We start from the raw sequence: 11,474 nt of genomic DNA on the forward strand, positions 1-11,474 counted from the left end.
ATGAGGGATTTGGGTTTGTTTAGTCTGCAGAAGAGAAGAGTGAGGGGGGATTTGATAGCAGCCTTCAACTTCCTGAAGGGAGGTTCCAAAGAGGCTGGAGAGAGGCTGATCTCAGTAGTGACAGGTGGCAGAACAAGGAGCAATGGGCTCAAGTTACAGTGCGGGAGATCTAGGTTGGATATTAGGAAAAACTATTTCCCTAGGAGGGTGGGAAGCACTGGGCTGGGTTCCCTAGGGAGGGGGTGGAATCTCCATCCCTAGAGGTGTTTAAGTCTTGGCTTGACAAAGCCCTGGCTGGGTTGATTGAGTTGGGATTGGCCCTGCCTTGGGCAGGGGGCAGGACTTGATGACCTCCTGAGGTCTCTTCCAGCTCTATGATTCTATGATCCCAGTGCTCCTAGGATCACATGGGTAAGATTAACCTCTTGAAGGAGTTGGACTGAAAATGAGGTGCCCAACAGGAGCGGCCCAGGAAGCAGCTTGTAATGGGAGCTGCCTTTCTTCACAAGCCTCAGATCTGCCGTACCTCCAGTTTTGTAAGTCAGCACTTCCTATAAGCAGGGCAGGTGACCTGAAGTAAGTGCCCCTCAGAACTAGATGTGACTGGGCAGAGCAGGGAAGAGAGGCCGGAATAGGGCTGTGAATATAATGTGACACATGCCATTTCAATCATAGGACCAGTTTGGGAGTCAGCAGCCCTTTGTGTGAGTCCTGAGGGTTTAAACATGAGATTCGGGGCCTGGACAGCTCTCTGGGAGGTAGTGGAATACCAGATCTGTCACCCACAGGTGCCTGGCTTCAACTCATTGTGCATCCAAGAACTGGACAGTGTCTTGTGTGACTTGAACAGCCAGGTCTCAGTTCAGTGTCTGTAACCCACCTGTACCACCCCATCTCCCGCACTCTCCCCCCCCCCCCCCCCCCACCGAAACCCACTCGCTGGGTTTGCAGGCTTGTGGGGAGTCTCTGAGAAGAACAGGCCGGGAGCTCTAGGAGTGCTCCCATTGGCAAAGGAGGGATGCACTGGCCATAGATGGGAAACTAGCACCGACCCTGCTCACACTGGACCTGTTCCGTGGCTACAGATGAACGTAGGGCTCCTGTCCATCTGACGTCTTTCAGGAGCGATTTCAGGTCAGACAGCTAAGGCCAGGGGTTGACAGGGATTTCCCTGTGGAAGGAAGAGGGTTAACAGCTGCTGTCAGCATCTGCACCCCCACACTTGTCAGAAAGCAGGGTGCGCCGAGGATCAGACCCCTCCCCCATGCTTCCGTTTCCGAAAGTGATCAGCGTAGCTGGGATCGAGGAGGCTGCTGCCAGGCAACACAATGTAGTCGGAAAGCTGAAAGCTTTCTGCCTCTCTCCCAGGTATTTGAATTTGGGCACCTGAACCGAGTGACAGAATACACCAGCCTCAACGAGCACAGCTCACGGTCTCACGCCCTCCTCATCGTCACCGTACGAGGACTGGACTACAGCACAGGACTGAGGACCACAGGTTAGTGTCTCGTGGGAGGTGAAGGGGGGTGACTAGTGATCGGATCCACCCTGGGATGACACAGGCCTGGAGGTTTGGGTTCATCTGCTAAAGCAGGTAGCAAGTGAAGACAGAACTCGGTGCCGTTGGCTCAGCCCCTTGTGGATGCTTGTCTCTGACACAGAAAGAAACCCAGTTTAGCACGAGTGGGAGTGGGTCTGTGGGACTAGACTGCTCACACCATTGCAGGTCAGGGGACTGAGTTGTGTAGCCAGACTGAAGGAGACTGGCTACTCAACCTCTGTAGTTTCACCTGCTAAGATCAAGTGCTCAGATTTCATGGGTCAGGGCATTAGCTGATTGCTAAAAGGGGTGAGAAGGATATTTTAGCCCCATGCATTACACAATTGTAGAGTGGTTCTGTGGCAAGCATAGGCTAATATCCTTGGAGATAATACTCAGCTTGTACAGTCCCATCTGGGCCAGAGCTACTGAATTGCCATCCATTCTGAATGTAATGAAAATCCAAGCGGCAGGTTGATCGGTGGGACTCGACTCCCAATTCTCCACATGAATATACAGTTCCATGCGTGCGTAGGTCCTACGGGACAGGCTGGGGCTGTTTATGAATTGCTGTGCAGGTCCCATTGCGGCTTGCAGCTCCACGAGTCAAGCAGGCAGCTGCCTAGGCTTATTGAGTGTGTGTGTGTTTGTTTTGACTGATCCTAGGGAAGCTGAACTTGGTGGATCTGGCTGGCTCTGAACGAGTAGGCAAGTCTGGGGCAGAGGGCAGCAGGCTCCGGGAGGCCCAGCACATCAACAAGTCGCTGTCAGCGCTGGGAGACGTGATTTATGCTCTGCGCGCCCGCCAGGGCCACGTGCCGTTCCGCAACTCCAAACTGACCTACCTGCTCCAGGACTCTCTCAGCAGAGATAGCAAAACCCTCATGATGGTGCAGGTGGGTTCTGGCCCCAGCTGCGCAGAGCGGGTAAGGAGAGGTGGTTGACTGGATCAGGAAACTTTAAACTGACCGAAATCCAATTACAAGAGAAGTCCAGAACCTCCCGGTGCAAATCTGGCATTCTGAACCGAACCGACAACGCTTGTGGCCTTACACAGGTGCTTTGGTTTGGGCTGGTAGATACCATAAGGATTCACTTACGTTCTCCCCTGAAAATAGCACTCGGGGGTTCTACGTAGTGCCTGACTGATTTTAACCAGTAGCGCTGTTTAAAAGTGTATAGGCTTTTCCCTAACTGCCAGCGACTTGAGAGGTAACCTGCATCTCTTCCACCTTCTGCATCATCATCAGTAAGAAAGACCATGCAGGTCACATAATGGCAGAGCGACACCTGAGCAGCTCCCTTGGCTTCATTTTTTTGCCTTTGGTGACACCTGCACAGACCTATGGCTGGCTGTGAATTTGCCAGTCGGGTGTAACGGACTAGAACTTAGTTAGCAGGGCTGTTCCAGATGTATAAGAAGGAAAAGAATTTCCCTTCCTCATGGCTGTGTTGGCTTCTGCAGGGATAATGGGAGTAAAGAACAATAAAATCTTGGTACCTTAAGTGAGCAAGGCTGACTCCATGACTCACGAGGAGTAGCTGAATAAGGAGGGGCCATTTTTACACAGTCCCTTTTTAGAGTAGAAACCAGACTTCTAAGAATAAGTTTGCAGTGCAGTAAATGATACTATAAAATGTGACCCGCTAGCTGGCTTATATGTCCTGTGGGCATTTTTCATAGCAGCTTCATTCAGTTGGTTTGGTTTGATTGGGGCAACACATGACACGCATTTATGTAGCTTCCTTTGACCAGACACGCTGCCCGTCTCTTTTTGGGGAACACCCTCAGGGTTGCCCCTATGAAGAGTGGCACCCACCTCTGGAGACTGGAAAACCTAAAATCACAGAATATCCTTCTGGGATTAGATCTTCCACTGGCATAAACTGGCATCGGTCCACTGAAGACAGTCGTCGGACTCCGTGTTTTGTGTGTGTGTGTGTGTGTGTGTGTGTGTGTCCGTGGGCCCCTCATTGTCCGATGTTTGCTGCAGCCCCTGGATTTCCCTACACACCTTTACTTCCCTCTTCAAACCAGGCACGTGAAAGTCCCACAGGGCATAATATGTTACAGTTTCTCCCTGTCCCAGGCTTTATTCTTGCATTCTCTCAGTGCTGCTATGGCATATCTGCACCTGGTTAGGGCTGTGCCGGGGCTAGAACGAGGAAGATGTCACCTTTTGTGTAACCGTCTGGAATTCCTCTCCCCTTTCCCAGATCATCTGCTTTTCTTACTCGCCTAGGCTTTGCAGAGTAGCTTGCTGGGCGGGACACGACAGGGTCAAGAGGGCAAGGTTCCAGGGCATTAGAAGGGCCAGTTTTCCTTGCGGTACTCCCATCTAGCTGAGAGCCTCCTCTTACAACCGCGCGGGGACACGTCAGGCTGAGACATTTCCATCTTGGAGAGATGTACCCGCACTAACTTTGTGTGAATAGCGTGCAGCTGCAACAGCGCAACCCGCGGGAAGTCTGACCCCCCCCAACTACAGTCTGACTTAGGATGGGTGTAGGCAGTCAGCACATCAGGCATGCACATGTCTGTTCAGGCTGGAAATTACAGCTCCTCCTCAGAGCAGACAGACTCCTGCCCAGAGGAGCACAGCATGCTGTCACAAAACCCCACCCGCGTCCGAGCCAAGAAGTGGGGCATCCGGTGAGGTTCAACCAGCCTTGCCAGCAGCTCTGTTTGTAGCGTGAGGTCTGCCCTTGAGGACATTGGAATGAGGAAAAGAATTGAGCTTCATATAGAACCAGCAAAACTCACCCATTTAATCAGGGGTAGCTGTCGGGGCTGCACACAAGTAAGAAGCAAAGTGAGGAGCCCCTGACTGAGGAGAAAGACCCTCCCCGCATTCCCCTTGCACACCAGAGCCTGGGGTTGCCCAGGTGTGTAGATTTTGTGTGCTCCAGCCCTGCAGGTAGGTGGCAGGGGGCTGGAGCACCAATGTGGGCTCCCCAATGTTGAGCCTCGGGGGCCAGATCCAGGCAAGCCAGGGGCCAGAGGCAGCCCCCGGGCCTGTGGTTCCCCACCCAATTTAAATCATTTCTCTCTGATAGGCCTATTCGAAGAGGCTGTAGGTAGCTCATTTTTGAAACTTGTAGTCTTGGCCTTCACGTCATCCTTTGGCAAGGAGTTCCACAGGTTGACTTTGCACTGTGTGAAGAAAAACTTCCTTTTGTTTATTTTAAACCTGCTGCCCATTAATTTCATCCTTGTGTTATGAGAAGGTATAAATAGCACTTCCTTATTTACTTTCTCCGCACCAGTCATGATTTTATAGACCTCAATCCTACCCTCCCATAGCTGTTGCTTTTCCAAGCTGAAAAGTCTCAGTCTTATTAATCTCTCCTCATATGGAAGCTGTTCCATGCCCTTAATGATTTGCCCTTTTGCGAACCTTTTCAAAAAGGTGATCTACTTGTAGCTGGAGGTCTGCGAAATCTTGTACTAAACTATGGTTCTAAACAGTCACAAACTGTCCAGTCTAGGGGACATGGGCTTTTTGTGGTGGTTCTCCCCCCACGGACTTTTCTGAGGCTGGCACGATCAGATTCTAAATAGCCCCTCTCTAGTTACCCTCTCTAGCCCCTCAGTAGCTCGATTTTGTTTTTTATAAAATCCTTCCTGCAGTTTCAGTGCTCCCCCCGCCTCCCCCAACCAGGAATTTCACCAATAAATCACTAGAATGCCTGTGTCTCCACTATTCTGGTTTGGAAGAGCTACCAAATGCTTGCCACCTGCTGTAGCTTATTTCAGCTCTGATACAAAGAGTGTGTTAGTTACAGGACACACTTGTGACTGATTGTAAAGCACCACATGCATGCACAGTGCCATCATGGAACTGGTTTGGATTTATTGATCAGAGTGTCCTAGGGTGTGTCTAGACTACATGCCTCCTTCGACGGAGGCATGTAGATTAGCGAGATCGGAAGAGGGAAATGAAGCCGCGATTAAAATAATCGCGGCTTCATTTAAATTTAAATGGCTGCCCCGATCTGCCGATCAGCTGTTTGTCGGCAGATCGGGGGAGTCTGGACGCGATGCCCCGACAAAGAAGCCTTTCTTCATCGACACAGGTAAGCCTGGTTTCACGAGGCTTACCTGTGTCGATGAAGAAAGGCTTCTTTGTCGGGGCATCGCGTCCAGACTCCCCCGATCTGCCGACAAACAGCTGATCGGCAGATCGGGGCAGCCATTTAAATTTAAATGAAGCCGCGATTATTTTAATCGCGCTTCATTTCCCTCTTCCGATCTCGCTAATCTACATGCCTCCGTCGAAGGAGGCATGTAGTCTAGACACACCCTTAGCCGCATTGAGATTGAGCGCTAGAACTTCGCTTCTCTCCAGCCTCACGCGTTAAGAGCGGTCTGACCGGGAACGTGGCTTTTCCTGTCCTGCTCCCCTCCTGCGGCCAGGGATCAGAGGCTTCTGGCAGTGAGCAGCGGGGGATGTGGGGAGGGAGGCGGGGAGCGGACAAGGCAATGAAGGCTGCATGTTTCTGTCTGGCTCCAGGTCTCCCCCGCTGAGAAGAACACAAGTGAGACTCTCTGTTCCCTAAAGTTTGCTGAGAGGGTTCGCTCGGTGGAACTGGGCCCTGGCTCCCGGAGATCAGATCTAGTGTCCTGGTCTAGTCAGGAGCACTTAGAGGTAACTCACCGGCCCTGCTGCACTTGTCCACTGTCTCTTTTGATGGGTGTGTTCACTTCTGTGCTGTGCTGTTCACATTCTGTGTGTCTGCAACACACTCTCCCTTCTTCCCCCCCAAACAGGCTTTGGCAGCCCCAGGGCCTGGCTTTCGGAACTCCCTCTGAGTAGACCTTTCAAAAGAGCTGCTGTTACAGCCTGCTCAGAACACAACAGCCCTTTCTCTGCCTGCCTCCAGCAATAGTGATCTTATTGTACTCGTCCTGCATTCTTTACGTGGCTGCCTGGAAGGCGGCAGATGGACGAGGCAAACCCAGTGTGGTCATTTGTCTTAAAAGCCCCTTAAGGTGCAAGCGTGGTGGCTGCTCCGGGCAGTCTGAACCCCGTCTCCTGCTCTCTCTAGAACGATTCACCAACGGCAGCACAGCCGGCCATTCGAACATATTCTGCTCCTACCTCTGGAACGCCCACGAGGCGAGCGAGTTCGTTCCGGAGGAAGCTCCAGACCTCAGGTAGGTGTATGGATCAGGTCTCCTTCAGCAGCTCGGGGCGTCCCGGTGTTCAGTAACACGTCCTGACAAGTGTGGATGTGAGAACAAACTCCATCCCCTTCTTTGCCCTCCGTCCAAACTCTGCTAATCCCCCTCCGCTCCCCTCCCAACAAGAAGAGCCCTTGGCATTGGCACAAAAGGCCGACGAGGGCTCCTCTTACCATGCACTGGGCATTGGACGGTGCCCTGAGATTGTACCACTGGATGAAGCCGGCGCAAAGGCCAGGGAGAGGTTAGGAGCGGATGATGGTGTGACAAACTGAGAATAGCCCGTAACACCCTGGACAAGCCTTAGGGAATTAAGACAAACGAATATATTTGCTCTGGTTCGCTGCCCTGGGAAGCCACCCCTCTGGAGAGGTGTTTATACCAGTATAAACTGGATTATCCAGGGGTTTGCAGACAAAAAAGAGATTTTTTTGGTTTAATAGCCTGGTTTTAAACTGCTTCCAGCAAGTGGGCGAGACCCCAGTTTACAGAGGGCCCCAAAGGACTGAGCCTACCCAGGCCCTGCAAGACTGTGTTTGAGCTGAAGCGGTGAGACACGGGGAACCACAAGGAAATCCTTGGGAAGGGGTGTTGGAGGACTGCTCCTGCCAGAGCCCGTGCTAGGCTTGGGGCGATCTCTGGCCATTTGTGTGCGTTGGTTCGTTCTTTGTATTTAGTGTTTTCTGTGTGTTGCTTTTACCGTGAGAATACAATGGGCTTTGCTCACGAATAGCCAGGTCCCTGCCCTCACTGTGAGCAGTCGCTGTTAACCATCTCCAGAGGGAAAGCCACAGGGAACTGGGCAGCCTGGAAGTACCCAGACGGCAGGGGGAGAGGTGGTTCTCTGCCTCAGAAAGGGGACAGGAAGCCTGTTGCCCTGGATTGGGACCGCCGCTGGCTCTGTTCTGTTCCATGCGCTCCGGGTGTGCGAAGAGCAACGCTGGGAGCTGACGTGTCCGCCTGTTCCAATGCGCTGTGCTCCAGGTCACATTGCCCCGTGAGGCTCTTCCTGGACTAGTTTTCCAGCTAAATCCCAGGAAGGCCGTGACTCGGGGCAAGGGGATCGGTCACGGCCAGAGCTAGTGCAGCCAAGAACTAACTGCCCCTTTGCCCGGAATAAGCTCGTTAGTGAAACCCAACAGTCCAGAGACCCCTCATCCCACACGTGGGGACGCTGCCTGGTGGAGATTAGTCTCATCGGCGCTGCCTTTGCGGGGCCCCCGTGTGAGGGGGGTGGTTCTGACTGGTCCAGGGAAGGGGTTTTCAGCGCCGACGGCCCGGCTGTGGGAACAGTGACGACCACGTAGCATAAGGGAGCACAGGCAAAACGACCCCACCGTAGAGCAGGTTGTGCTAAGAAGCCTCAAGCAGTCCTGCTCTGACCGCACTGCCCACCCCCCTCCTCGCCGCACTGGGAGAAAAGGAGAGGGCGTCATCGCGGGGGCTGGGGACGTGTGTAAACGCTCCAATGATCCTGTGGTGTTCACTTTGATTTCAGCTTGAAATTAGGGGAAGCCCCGTCCTCCAGGGGAGCATCTGCAGGTATGGAGGGCAGCCGGGTTTAAGCCTGTCGGTACGTGGTGAAGGGCTGTGCTTCAGCAAATGCTTACGGGAAAAGGTCGGGTGTGCTCAGCAGGTGGCAAAGCGGGGTCTGTGTCTCTGAAATGGTGTGGCTGGTCGGCCGTCTCTGCTGCAGGGCGCCTCTTTTGGACAATCCACGCACCAGGGTCACAGCTGGGGCCTTCTTCTGGTGGTGGCAAGGAGCTCCCCACCCCTAGAAGCACTGTCTGCCTAATTCCTGCCCCAGCTCCAGTGCACATTCCCCTTTTGCCACCGCGTTGACCAACTTCTCTGCTTGCAGGAAAGCTGAGGCCAGTCCCTGTGTGATGGACACACCGAGCAGGGGAACAGAATCTGCTCCAGAGCCAGGGAGCTGACGGGGAGAACTCCCGGCTGGCAAGAGCTGTGAAAACTGAAGGCTACTCTCCTCCCCACCCCTCCCAGGGCCGTGCCTGTCCCACGCTCAGAAGCGAGCAGGACGCTGTGGGACCCAAGAGCCAAAGGGGGGACTGGTTCTCTCCCGGCTCCCATGAAGTGCCAGACGCTCTTGGAAGCACGGACCCAGGTTGCTTCACTGACGATGGGAAACCCGATTGCCAGGTGCCAGCTCCCGCTCCCCCACATTCTGCACCAAGATTCCTGCCGAAATAGGCGGCTTTGTCAGCACAAGCTTGGCAGCGGGGCACTTTCCTCCCTGGGCACTTGCACATTTTTCTCTTCCGTGGATTTGAAGGGAGAGGAGAGCGACCGGGGGCTGCTCCCTCATCACTGCCGCGCTTTGAACGACAAGCGTCGTTACCGAGCCGTGGGTGTAAAACCTACCCACCCGCCCGGTGCGTCTGCGCGTGGCCAGGCCTGAGCGTGGCTCCCAGGATGCTGCCGGCTGAGGGCTGTGAATGGGAAGATCGCTGGCGTACAGGCCTCTGGCTTCATTTCCTCATGGATGATTGGGGTGAAGCTTGTGTGGGAGGCAGCTGGTTGAGGACAACCTGACTGGAAATAATTTTCTGCATCGGGCCTCCTCGTTGGCCCTGGTTCAAATTTCATGCGCCATTCATGCTATTCCAGGCTGCTGCTGCCTGGCGCACGGCCCGAAGGGTGAATTTCAGAGGTTAGGGCGTGGGCCTCTCATTCTTGGATTTAAAACAGTATTTGCAGAGGGGCCATAATGTGCTTTGCTAAAGCTCACAATCCATTCCCTTTGACGTGGTCTTCCACTCCCTGCCACATCTGCAACCCGTCTTCTTCGCCCACTGTCCCTGAAAACACAGGCAGCTCCTTCTGAACACCCCGTGCGCTGCCTCCGGCTGTCTTCCCCCACCCATCAGCGTGGAGATTGGAGAAGGCAACAAAGCAAAGCATGTTTGCCAGTCATTAGGGTACAGGTTGAGCTGTTAGTCCATGAGCGAAGCTTTTCCAAAGAGCAGGCACTCTGCCATGCTGAGGCCTGCAACCTTTGCTTATAAAAGCAGCAACCAGCCCCCCCTAAAACCAGGTGAACTGTCTGCCTTAAACCAAGGACCTCCTCAAAGCCAGCCAGCGCTCCTAGGAGCCAGCTCTTCAAGTGGCTTTCCTACCTTTGTCCATCTGGCAGGCGAGGGGTAGAAAGGATCCCATCAGAGCACAGAAAAGCAACTACTGCCGTTAAACTGGTGTTTTCCTTGTGGCTGGGACCCAGGCTGCTAGCTATCTAGCAGCCGTAACAGGGTACAAGGAGCTGTAAAACTGGAATGGCCAGGTGGCAATGGACTAGTGGAGCCGATGTGCTTGCCAAACACCAATGGGTCTAGAAAACCTTTCCCCCCTCCCTTTCCAGGATCTGGCTGCCCCTCCTGCGGCAGAAAAGTATTACCCCAACTTCTCCCCTGTGGGAGCAGGGCAGCTGCTATTTATTTTGATTGCTTGTGTTGTTCAGCAAAGATGGAGTCCTGCTCCCATTCACCCCAGGTGTGCTGCAATCCTGGAGAAGGCCCTCTCTCACCATCCCTCTATTTTCCACCCCCAAGTTGCAATCAGTACTTGACATTGAGCCGTGCAAAAGCACCGGTTACTGTGCCAGTGTAGTAAGGCTGCTGCTGCTCCTGTCGAGTGGTGATCAAATGTTCAAACGTTTCACCGGAAGCTAAGTGTAAAGCTATTTAAAAACCTTTTATCTTTCTAACCAGATCAGTGTGTTCGTTCATGGAAGTGTCTGAAATGCTTATTGTCTCTTAACAGTATCTGATGGAAAAGAAACAAGCAAAACACTTTGGTTGGTATCGTGAAGTACGGCTGTTGTCTGACGTGGGGGAGGAGGGGTGCATGGAGTTCAAGAGTGTTCTTTAGAGCAGCTGTCCACATCCACCCAACGGGGTGGGGCCTGCATTTGTCAATCTTCCTTGTATTATAAATATGGGATTGATCTTCTGCACTGAGTTCTCCTTTCCACCACGGCTCGTTCAACACTTGTTCTTGCGCTGTGGAGTCTATGTAAAAAAATCTAGTCTTATAAGATTAGATGTTTTTATGTATTTTAATAAAAAGATTCTGTTTTGTAACAAAACTTATTTTAAATAAATTGGTTAAGGCAACTGCTTGGCTGCTGCTAGTTTATGATCTCGCTCGTGCTGGCTTCAGCAAGAGCTTAAAATGTTGGCATTCCCATAATCCGCCTGTGCCATCCTCCCCCAAATTAGGACCACAAGCAGGTTGCTGTTTCACCCTGGCAGGAAGCTGAAGGGCAGTACTTAATACAGGTACAGGGTCACGTTGGTTGCAGAGGCAAGAAAAGCCCTGCAGGAGGCAGAAGGAAAGAATGGCATTACAGGTGCCTAGGTCAGCTGTTTGGGGAGGAAGAGGAGTTGGGCAAGGATGTGCTAGGGCTGGTTCCTTACTTCATGAGAGATTCAATGCTGGGCAAGAATCTGTCCCTCTCCTCATCTTAAGATCCCATTCCAGCAACATGCTAACCCAGGACACAGCGAGCCAGGTAAGAGGAGTTGTGGGCCACACATCCTGTATCTGGAGTCCAGCTCACAGCATCCCTCCCCATCAAGCAGGCAGGACGTAGCCAGCTAAGACCATCGCAGCCCGGAAGAGCAAAAGGACCAATCAATCAACACAGGGCAAGAGCACCCTCCTGCCCCATATCCCCCAAATAGTCAGCAGCTGTTTTGGCAGAAAGCAGCCCTGGAGTGAGATCAGCTAAGA

At 52.9% G+C, this 11,474-nt stretch overlaps 1 protein-coding gene across 6 annotated transcripts in view; it reads left to right on the forward strand.

The window, feature by feature from the left end:
* The window catches only part of KIFC3 (kinesin family member C3), a 60,712-nt gene extending 49,857 nt beyond the window's left edge, over nucleotides 1-10,855 (forward strand). For 5 of the 6 annotated variants that reach the window (XM_075940443.2, XM_075940445.2, XM_089781410.1 and 2 more), the window contains 5 exons: nucleotides 1,369-1,498; nucleotides 2,207-2,436; nucleotides 6,055-6,189; nucleotides 6,590-6,698; nucleotides 8,587-10,855. In XM_075940443.2, coding sequence (XP_075796558.1) covers nucleotides 1,369-1,498; nucleotides 2,207-2,436; nucleotides 6,055-6,189; nucleotides 6,590-6,698; nucleotides 8,587-8,612 — 630 coding nt within the window. In that variant the 3' untranslated portion in view covers nucleotides 8,613-10,855. Of the gene's footprint in view, nucleotides 1-1,368; nucleotides 1,499-2,206; nucleotides 2,437-6,054; nucleotides 6,190-6,589; nucleotides 6,699-8,223; nucleotides 8,268-8,586 lie in introns of all 6 variants that reach the window. The other variant, XM_089781409.1, reaches the window with a different exon arrangement.
* Nucleotides 10,856-11,474: the final 619 nt, after the last annotated feature.

Source organism: Pelodiscus sinensis, chromosome 12 (assembly GCF_052426305.1).
Source record: "Pelodiscus sinensis isolate ZL-2025 chromosome 12, ASM5242630v1, whole genome shotgun sequence".
Lineage (NCBI taxonomy): Eukaryota > Metazoa > Chordata > Testudines > Trionychidae > Pelodiscus > Pelodiscus sinensis.